Source organism: Macaca nemestrina, chromosome 7 (genome assembly GCF_043159975.1).
Source record: "Macaca nemestrina isolate mMacNem1 chromosome 7, mMacNem.hap1, whole genome shotgun sequence".
NCBI classification, from domain to species: Eukaryota; Metazoa; Chordata; class Mammalia; order Primates; family Cercopithecidae; genus Macaca; species Macaca nemestrina.
The window spans coordinates 118,838,985-118,849,975 of NC_092131.1; the positions used below are offsets into that span (position 1 = coordinate 118,838,985).

The 10,991-nt window shown below is 51.2% G+C and overlaps 1 protein-coding gene across 1 annotated transcript; it reads left to right on the forward strand.

The window, feature by feature from the left end:
• The first annotated feature begins 5,714 nt into the window (after positions 1-5,714).
• On the forward strand, positions 5,715-9,972 carry LOC105493086 (mex-3 RNA binding family member B). The gene is made up of 2 exons (XM_011760513.3): positions 5,715-6,321; positions 7,149-9,972. Exons 1-2 carry the CDS (start codon positions 6,060-6,062, stop codon positions 8,597-8,599), a joined length of 1,713 nt encoding a protein of 570 aa, XP_011758815.2. The 5' UTR covers positions 5,715-6,059; the 3' UTR covers positions 8,600-9,972.
• The last annotated feature ends 1,019 nt before the right edge of the window (positions 9,973-10,991 follow it).

Sequence of the window (10,991 nt, forward strand, 5' to 3'; positions counted from 1 at the left end):
TAGATATGAGTCCAACCTACGACTTTGGGAAACAAATGATTCAACTGCAAAAAACACTTGAATCCCACTGATCTATTTTATCAGGAAGAAAAAATGACACCTTCTTCCTGAAGATTGTTTCCGGGCTCCTTGAATTCTGAGAGATTTTACAACTACTTTCTATTTTTCTTACTCCTTTCTGCTATTGCAAAATGGTTATTACCAATTATTAACTAAGTGATGTTTAATTTTAGAAGTCAAGCTACTTGTAAGGGCCCATATAAATGTGTGCTAGGGTTAGCTTTAGATTTGTTTTCTGCTTCTATTTACAGCAAGGACAGGATTGAGAAGAGGTTTTATTTTATTAAGCTTTTCAGCATGATTTAATTTTTTAAACTCAGCACGTATTACTTTAAAAAGTTAACTGAATAAAGATGTATGTTCATAACTTGAACCATACAGAAAAGTAAAATACAAATAAAATTGTGATCTCATTACTTAAAGAATAACATCGTTGGCCATGCACAGTGGCTCACACCTGTAATCTCAGCACTTTGGGAGGCCAAGGCGGGCACATCACTTGAAGTCAGGAGTTCAAGACCAGCCTGGCCAACATGATGAAACCTCGTCTCTACTAAAACGCAAAAAAAATTAGCTGGGCATGGTGGCGTGTGCCTGCAATCCCAGCTACTTGGGAGGCTGAGTCAGGAGAATCACTTAAACCCGGGAGGCCAAGGTGGCAGTGAGCAGATCGCGCCACTGCACTCCAGCCTGGGAGACAGAGCAAGACTCCATCAGAAAGAAAAGAAAAGAAAAAAGAAAAGAAAAGAGAAGAAGGAAAGGAGGAACAAAGGAAGGAAGGAGGGAGGGAGGGAGGGAGGGAGGGAGGGAAAGGACCATTGTTAAAATTTTGATGCAATTCCTTGTAGCCTATTCATTCACTGTTTCTAATGCTTAGTAAGTGTTTAGTAACACATACATACACACTGCAAATTGTCTCCTTTCTTCTTCACTCAACATAAGGAAAGCATTTCCTATATTATTAAAACATTTTTAAAAATGTGTGTGTGTTACATGTGTTATATGTCACACACACTGTAACCACACAAAGACAACAGGAGAACATCAAAAATCAAGATGCTTTCACGTCTCCTCACACATGTGATTCTTATAATCCTGTGTGAGAAGCAGGACTGGAAATATTTTCAACTTCCAGCTGAAAATGCATAGCTCAGAGACAGGAAGGAACTTAACGTTGGTTAAGATCACAGGCTTGGGGTACCACATACCAGCTGTATGACCCTGGGCACAATAATGGATCTAAGATTTGTGTACCATGAAGCCTATATCATTTTAGAGGTTCTCCTTAAGGAAAATAATAAAAAATTTACTTGTGAAAATTTTAGTGATTTCATGTGATCTTGTAAGTATATTGCCAGGACCTCTCCCAGGGCCATGGAAGGGTCTGTGTTAAGTGAGGAGCCCTGTAGCTTCATTTCACCTGCTTGGAGGCAAATCTGCCTCTGTTTGGGTAAGTGACTTACTTTCATCTGTAAAATGGGGATCATAAAAGTATTTGACTCTGAGTAGTTAGAAAGATTAAACAAGATACTGTATTGTAAAGTATTTTGTAAACTTCCTGGCACATAATAAGCACTTAAGGGTCACCTGTGATTACTGTTATTCAAAATCGTGTCATTGTGGCTGGTGTCATTTGAGCTACTTCCCAGAGACTGAGCGATTTATGTACATACTTAAAGTTACACCTTCAAGATGGTACAGCTTGGCTCATTTAATAAGTATTTATAGAGTTCCTGCTAGATGCTATGCACTGTGCTAGGCTCCAGTCTCAATTCATTCTCACACCACATTCATTAGAAGCACAATTCAGGTATCCCCTCCTCTGGGAAGCCCTTCTAGGACCCTAAGTCGACTCACTACTATCTGGGCACTTATCTCGCTCTGTGACTGGGTTTGGACATGACCAGTATTCAAGGAAAAGACACTCTCCTGCCCCTCTGCCACCCTGTTCATTTCAGTTCAGTATAATCGATACTTTTCTCTATGCCTATAATACATTATGGAGGTGCTCAATAATCTTAAATGAGTTGACTGAGAATGTGTTTGTTCTCACAGGAAGATTTCAGTTTCTTTTGCAAGCTATTTAATTTGTAAAAGTAAGCAAGATGTGCGCGAAATAGTTTGAGACATCTGAAAACAAAACAAGGTTGCCTCGTTGTTCATCTCGTTTTTGTGTGATAGCTTTACTTTTTCTCATTTTATGACAACTGAAATTCTCTATTATATTGCCAGACCTCATTCTGCAAGCTTCTCTCTTGTGCTAATAAAAAATATTATGGCCACATCGGGAAGTCCTTAGGGAATGTGTTCCGCATCGGGAAAAGTAGTTAAGCTCTGGGGTCCTAAGGGAGCCTGGGAAAGTCTATCCAGAAACTATGGGGTTAGGATGTATTATCTATTTAAAAACAGAACTGGACTTTGCAAGTTTTACGATATCTTGGCTTATTAAAGCCATTAACTGAAAATTAAAATTTCTGGATTGTTACTTTTATAATAGCAGTCAAGTGTCGGAAAATATCCTGACCAGTCAGTAAGGCATACAAATAGAGAAGGCAAGGAGTAGCTGTGACTAAAGCGCCAAGTACATTTGCTTGGTACCTGGGAATTTACGAGTTAGCTTTTGCTATCATTATCTGTCTCGCTAAAGCAACCCTATGAGGCAGGTGGGAAGGTGGATGCCAGCCTCTTTTGACAGACAACACTGAAGAGCTGGCGCTGGAAACCAGATCTGTCAAGACATCGTGCTGCTTCTATCACTCTCACCACCGTCCCATGCTCTTGAGAGTGCCTTCGATGTTGTGGGTGTCTTCAGAAAAGCATGCGGATCTCTGTTTAGGTTTTACTCAAGTATTCCTCTCCGTGGAGGGTGACCTGGGCTACATGAACATGGGCACCTCAGCATCAGCAGCTTTCCATGAATTCCTATGGTAAGGGGTTCAGCTTATCCTTCATGTGGCTGAAGATGTATGATTTCACTGAACATTGGCAGTTACAGCCAAGTACAACTCCTGCCTTCAGGATCCAGAAGGGAAGAATGACATTAAGCATGTCACCTTGGTGAAATGTTGCAATCACCTTCTGGGTAATGACCCGGCAGCCCCAGGGACTCCTCTGAAATATCCAATCCTCTAAGTTTAAACACATTTCAGAATTAATCCATCTGAATTCTTATCGCTGCAGATGCAAGTAGAAGGAGTTATGGCAGGTCTGAAAATATTAGTGGCCAAGCTCCCTAGCAGAAGCAGACTCTCCCTACACTCCATTATCCGTGCACAGCTCCTCATCAGCGGAGGAACAACTTTACCTTCATTATATTTTCTACTTGGAAAAAAAAGAAATCTCAGTAGGCCCAATCCGAAGGCTATGAAATTCAGAGAAACAGAACTAAGAAGCGAGAAACTAGCCCTTTGTGTTAAATAGATGGAAATGCTCCAAGCGCCTTTCCAGTCTGCTTTCTGTTTAAAGGCCTTGCGTGAGCGCGGGAGGCTGGGCCTCATCTCTGGCTCTCCCCAGTCAGGACCCCTTACTCAAACCCTCCATCTCGGCAAGAACCCTTATTCCCAAGTTAGTTGGATTCCAAGTCCATAAACCGGGTGAAAAGAATACAGAAATTTCCTACTGGAGCTCTAAGTGGTGGCTTTCACGGAGGACTCAGCACCATCCTCCCACCTGCCTCCTCCCATCGAACATTCCCTTTTAAGAAAAACACACACCAGTCTTCGGGAAGCTGACGTAAACATCCTGAGGAAATAACCACTGTAAGTGGCTTCTAAACCCATTTCCCCAAGGAAATAATCAGCACCTCTTTCCCAAGACAGCTCCAGGTGAGTAAGCGGGGAAGTGAGCGGCACCTCCGCGTTCTCAAAAGTAAAGGCGCTTGCGGAACTGTCTACTGATTCCTAAGCGCGCGCCCATCCACTGTCGCATTTAATCCTCCGAACGACCCACGAGGTGGTAAGGGCGGGGATTTTTTTTTTTTTTTTCATTTTACGGATGAGAAACCAAGGCCCACAGCGCTCGTTCCCTCTAGCCGCGGTCACGCAGGGCACACCTAGGGGAGCCTCTGCCTTCAAGCTCCGGGACCCCCCCCGCGGCACCACGAGGTCTCCGGAGTTAGCCCGTGTACGGCTGCGGCCCTATGGCCTCATTGTTTTGGGCAGGCGTCCCGCTGTACGGGCCTTGGGCGACTCTATGAACCGCGGGCCCAGCCGCTCTGCGGAACGGTCCGCGGCGGGACGCAAAGGGCGCGGCGAGCCAGGCGGCTTCCGGAACAAAGGACAGGAGAGCGCGCGGGGACCGAAGGGGTGTCAGCCCTGGTGGGCAGCAGAGGGGGATGCGAGCGGAGAGGAGCAGCGCGCACCCTCCGGCCCGCCCCTCAAAGCCTCCTTCCTTCTCTCTCGCGCTCGGAGACTGTCCCTGGGAGATCCGGGAGGGGGCGCAGCTCGCAGTCCTCGCCGGCAGGTCCCGTCGCAACCTCCCTCTGCCGCCCCCCCACCCTGAGAAGCGCACAAAGAGCTGCAGGGCACCGAGCGCTCACCTCCCGTCGGGGCGGTGCCGCGAACTGGATCGGCGCGCGCGCGCGCGCGCCGCACCGCCCGCCTTAAAGGGCCCGCCCGCTCCGCGCGCGCACTGCGCATGCCCGGCCGCGGGGCTAGGCGGGGAGGGATAGGGGAACAGCGGGCGCGCACGCCCGCGCCGGCCGCTGGCGCTGTGGCCTGCGTTCCCGCGGTGGCGGCGCGGCGCTCGTGCGCGTGTCAGAACCCGCAGGGTCTCGGCCCGGGCGCCGGGCGTGTGCTGGACTCTGGTGCCATGCATTCCAGAGGTCGCCAGCAGCCCGGCTGGCCGAGCTCGCGCAGCAGCCAGCTTTCCCTTTCTCAGTTTCAGGGCCAGATGGGCGTAGTGCTGCCCAAGGAGAGAGAAATGTAGACGCGGGGGCGCGCGCGCGCGGGTGCCAGTGTGGGCGGGCGTGTGCTTTTGTGTCTCTTGCCCTCCCGCGCAGGTGGACAACCCGCGCCGGGAGTCACTCTGCCCATGCGTCCCAAGACTTGGAGTCCCGTTTTCCATGTCGGAGTAATCGGGTCGCCGTTTTGGGCGGACTACAGACTCTTCTCCCAGAGGAAGCGTTGGCTCCATGGAAGGTTTCTTTGGAGCCACTAACGGGACTTTCTAAGGACCGCTCTTCTAGAGCCGGGCCCCAGGCACCAGAGTTGGGCGCGTTTTGTTTTCTGAATCAGGCGAGGGAGGAGACTTGGGGACAATGATTGTCCTCGGCTGATAGGTACATACAAGTGTCCCGAGCCTGCCAGTCCCGCAATAGACAACAAAGAGAGGCGTTAGCGGCGGCGGGGGAGGGGCGCGGCCGGGAGGAGGACTGGGCGGGCTGCGGCGAGCGCGGGGGTGGGGGGTGGCGCTCTCCCTCCGCTCGCTCAACCCGCGGCCTCCTCCCGCCCCCGACCTGGCGCGCGCCAATCGCCTCCCCCAGCGATAGTGTCAGTAGCATTGTGGTGTCAGCTCCCGCCTGTGACGTTGCGCCTCCCTCGTCCCCCTCCGGAGTCGTCTGGCTGCAGAGGCTCAGTCAAGAGGCGGGGAGGAGAGGAGGAAAAAGCGCTGAGTGAGGGCGGGCGGGCGGGAGTGGAGGAGCCGGGGAGGGGCTCCTTAAAGAAACGCTTCTGTCGCTCGCCTGCTCGCTTTTCGCTCGGCATCGCGGCCAGCCAGCCGGGCACTCGGGGGGCACGCGCGGCCACCGCTAGAGCTCTGCCCCCACCCCACCCGCCAGCAGATCTGGGGTGGGGACCCAGGCGGGGCCTCCTGCAGCCACTGCCCGGTGCGGACCGCACAGAGCGACCCACTCCTCCCAGCACCGAGGAAGAAACAACGGAACCCTCAGCAGGCGGCCGGCCTCCCCGCCCCTGACCACCCGCTTCCCGGCTGCCTTTGTGGCCGCAGCTTCTCGCCGACGAGCCGAGGGCCGGCGGGGGCGCGGCGCGCACGGCCGAGCGATGCCAAGCTCGCTGTTTGCAGACCTGGAGCGCAACGGCAGCGGCGGCGGCGGCGGCGGCGGCGGCGGCAGCGGAGGGGGAGAGACCCTGGATGACCAAAGAGCCCTGCAGCTCGCGCTGGACCAGCTCTCCCTGCTGGGGCTGGACAGTGACGAGGGCGCCTCTCTGTACGACAGCGAGCCGCGCAAGAAGAGCGTGAACATGACCGAGTGCGTGCCGGTGCCCAGTTCTGAGCATGTCGCCGAGATCGTAGGGCGGCAAGGTAGGTCGAAGAGGGATGGGGAGGTAGGGAGCGGTGTAGGGTCTCAGGCCACTGCTTCGCGGGGAAGGCGTGTTCAGTATCGGGATCTGCGGCGTGGGGTGCCTTGGGGAGAGAGGAAGAGCCTCGCGATGGGCCGGCGCCCCAGACAAAGAAAGTGCAGGCAGGCTGTCTCCTGGAGCCGCGCCGCTGCCCTGGCGGGATGCACTTTCTTCTGCAAAAATCACTGCCTTCTCCCCTAACGCCCCACACCCAACCCACCTCCAAAAAAACAAATGTAAGATGCTTGGGGGAGGGGGCCTTTGATCAGTCCTTTGGGAGGAGAGAGGAGGAGGAGTGAGCATAGGATGGGAGGAGGATTCTGGATTTCTGCAAAGCGGAATGGAGCCCAGAGGAGGAACAATGGGTCCCAGGACTCACACCCCACCCCCTGCCCCCAGTCCACCAGCGCTGAGGCATCGTGCCTGCAGCTGCCTTCCTTGAGCCCCTTCCCCATGTCTTCAGAGCTGACGGCGCGCCCAGCTGGATCCCAGCGGCATCTCCCCAGATGACTTTTCTGGGATTCTCGGGTTTGATTCGGGACGACTGCAGTCACTGGGGGAGGGCCAGGTAGCCAATGGGCTGTTCCTCGAGCGTCTCGCGGGTGGGATTCACTGCCCAGCCCGTGCGCGGCCCGAGGTCAGTGAGGGAGACGCCCCCTTTACGCCCATCTCTTGTCCTGCCATCTAGCTGTCCTGAACGCGGGCTGTCCCCGGTCCCCGCGGTTACCCCAGGATAATGGGCGTGTCCATCTCTCTCTCCCACTTCTTCCTCCTTACCCTGGTTCCTAGGTTGTAAAATCAAAGCGCTGCGGGCGAAGACCAATACTTACATCAAGACCCCAGTTCGCGGGGAGGAGCCTGTCTTTGTTGTGACGGGCAGGAAGGAGGATGTGGCCATGGCTCGGAGGGAGATCATCTCCGCTGCCGAGCACTTCTCCATGATCCGCGCCTCCCGGAATAAGAACACGGCACTAAACGGCGCGGTGCCTGGGCCGCCCAACCTGCCCGGGCAGACCACCATCCAAGTGCGGGTGCCCTACCGCGTGGTGGGGCTCGTGGTGGGGCCCAAGGGCGCCACGATCAAGCGCATCCAGCAACAGACGCACACGTACATCGTGACACCCAGCCGGGATAAGGAGCCGGTGTTCGAGGTGACCGGCATGCCAGAGAACGTGGATCGCGCTCGAGAGGAGATTGAGGCGCACATTGCTCTGCGTACCGGCGGCATCATTGAGCTCACAGACGAGAACGACTTCCACGCCAACGGCACCGATGTGGGCTTCGACCTGCATCATGGGTCCGGCGGGTCCGGTCCAGGCAGCCTTTGGAGCAAGCCCACCCCCAGCATCACTCCCACCCCCGGCCGCAAGCCCTTCTCCAGCTACCGTAACGACAGCTCCAGCTCGCTTGGCAGTGCTTCCACAGACTCTTACTTCGGTGGCGGGACCAGCAGCAGCGCAGCCGCTACCCCGCGCCTGGCAGACTACAGCCCCCCCAGCCCCGCCCTGAACTTTGCGCACAACGGAAACAACAACAACAACGGCAATGGGTACACCTACACAGCGGGGGAAGCCTCAGTGCCATCCCCCGACGGCTGCCCCGAGCTGCAGCCCACTTTTGACCCGGCTCCCGCTCCCCCACCTGGGGCACCACTTCTCTGGGCCCAGTTCGAGCGGTCACCGGGAGGTGGACCTGCAGCTCCCGTATCATCTTCCTGCTCTTCCTCTGCATCTTCGTCTGCTTCTTCCTCCTCCGTGGTCTTTCCTGGGGGTGGCGCCAGTGCGCCCTCCAACGCCAACCTGGGGCTATTGGTGCACCGCCGGCTGCACCCTGGCACCAGCTGCCCGCGCCTGTCCCCGCCCTTGCACATGGCCCCGGGGGCGGGAGAGCACCACCTGGCTCGCCGGGTGCGCAGCGACCCAGGCGGAGGAGGCCTGGCCTACGCCGCTTATGCCAACGGGCTGGGGGCGCAGCTGCCTGGTTTGCAGCCGTCGGACACGTCGGGCTCCTCCTCTTCGTCCAGCTCCTCCTCCAGCTCTTCATCCTCTTCCTCCGGGCTTCGGCGTAAAGGCAGCCGCGACTGCTCCGTGTGCTTCGAGAGCGAAGTGATCGCCGCGCTGGTGCCCTGTGGCCACAACCTCTTCTGCATGGAGTGCGCCAACCGCATCTGTGAGAAGAGCGAGCCCGAGTGCCCGGTCTGCCACACCGCGGTCACTCAGGCCATCCGCATCTTTTCTTGAAGGCAGCGGGCGCTAGTGCGCACCGTGCGGGGGGAAGGGGGAACTCCTCCCCATCCTCATTCCCCAGCGCTCGCCTGCCTCCCTGGTGCCCCCGCCCCTTTCTCCTTCCCGGCCCCACCAACACTCTTGAGATCCGAGAGGAGCTTGGAAAGCTGTAGTATCCGCTCATTTTTAAAATTTAATTTTTAAGTAAAGGAATTTGCCAGGATATCTGCATCAAGAGTACTGTAGCCTGGGAAACCTCTGAACACCTGAAATGCATGCTCTATAAATAATAGGAACGGCGACATTCTAGTAATGATAGTTTTTACACTGTACTTAATAGGAAGCTTCCAAAAGAAGAAAACCCCACAAGTTTTCCATTTTCTTAAAGTAGGAAAAAATGAACAGTAATGATGATGAAGATGATAGTAGTGCTGTGGGATGTGTGGACTGTTTAGTGTGTTCCCCTTTGTGGGTGGGTTCCTATGATACTTACTATAGAACACAGTGGATCCTTTTTGAATGTTCGTGGAAGGGCCAGGAGTTCCTGTGAAACCAGGATACTGCAGCTTTATTAAAGTTAAAGAAACTGTAACATATCTCTTATATATTAAAAACATTTAAAAGTTTTAAAGAGAAATTGCATTAATACAGATTGAAGTATTTTATTCTTTTTTGACTTGAAAAATTATATTTCATATTGCAAAGATGTTTACAAGTATTTTAATTTAAGTTCAGTGAACTTTTTTGTAGCTGGGTTAAATCTTTTTATTTTAGTATGGCCTTATGGCAAAGAACACTGTATTATTTTAATAATCACACAATTGTGACGGAATTACAAACCATAAAATGTGTAATGTTTTGAACAGTATTCTGTTGGGATGGAGATTTTATAGGTTCAGACAAATCTTCTAGATCTGCTTCACCCAGCATATTTTCTATTCAGTGATATAAAGCATATTTTATTCTATATTATTACAAAAACAAATGTATAAACATGTCAAAAAGAACTGTTGATGCTTTCTAACATTTGTATAAATAGAATTCAGTGCAAGTTACAAAAATTCTGTTGCACCACTATAGTTTTAGTATTTCTATTTTAATACATTTGTTTACCACTTGTTTATGTATATGTAGGTGACGTTACTTGAGCTTAAATGTACTTTACTGAGCAAAGTTTAAAAAACAAAGTATATTTTATTTTATGATAAAGGGCCTTTAACCTCATGGTCAAATACTAATATTATATTTGCTGAGACAAGATTTGAAATTGTATCAAGAGTTTTATTTTTCTGACATTTAAAGTTCTACATAATAAAGGTAAAACTTAAGTAATGGTGCTACTTCATTTTTTAAGTATTTCTATATAAATAAAATATTGAAAATCGTATCTTGTGTGGTGACTTGATTTTTTTTTTAAGCCACTTGGAATCTAACTGTAAGGGATCACTTTAAATTGACGAGTTGAAGTACAGAATTCCCAGGTACCTTTTTTATATTAGGAATAGAATGGATTTTCAAAACAGGCCAGGGTTGTGTTCGGTTGGATGGGTGGCCATGGATTACAGTATTTTTTCTAAAAATCGTAGTTATCTACTGAATTAGGGCCTCCATTTAGACACACAAGTCACAGTGCCTAGGGCCCATGATACTTTTAGGGGTTCAGGAAACTTTATTTTAAAAATTAGAAAAAAAGGAAATTAAAATATTCAAAAAATGTTTTAGTTTTCAGCCCCACAAAACAGCATTTCGCCTAAAACATTAAGAAAAAATATTGAAATGTTTTAAGTTATATCAAAAATAAATATTAATATGGATATTAGGAAGGTAAAAAGGGCCAGGGAATGTCATCGTTCCACCCAGCATGGGCCCCTGGGAGGATAGTGGGTCTAAGGCTCTTTGCCTGCTCAGTGGCGGAGAGAAGTTGGTTTCAGCTCAAGGTCACTCCCTTGGGGAAGCTGAAGAAGGAAGAAGGGATGACAGTTTCTGCTTGCAGAGGACCTTGCTGGATTTGGGCACTGGTCTTAATAGGCTTCTGCTTGTAGGGCAGACTAATTGGTGTTGACAGGCTGAGGGTGTTAAGTGTTTGTTGTTGTTTGAGGGAAGTTTTTGTTTGCTTTTGGCAGGCTCCACCTGCTCCCTGGCTGTGGGGCTTTGTCAAGGGGAGGAGCCACGTGCTTTCACTTAACCTGAAGTCAGTCTTCTAGAGAGTATTTAGGAATGACCAGAGCATGTCACTGAATTTCCAGCAAACCTCCTGGCTGAGTTGCCCCTGGAGAACAGTATCTGACTGGAGTATGGCAGGCATTTCTTTCCATCTCAGCAGGTGAATCTGAAGGGTAGACTAGTATAAATCGATCTTGGTGTAGTCCCTCTTCCCTTTGTGTTAATTTTTACTACATAGCTCCTG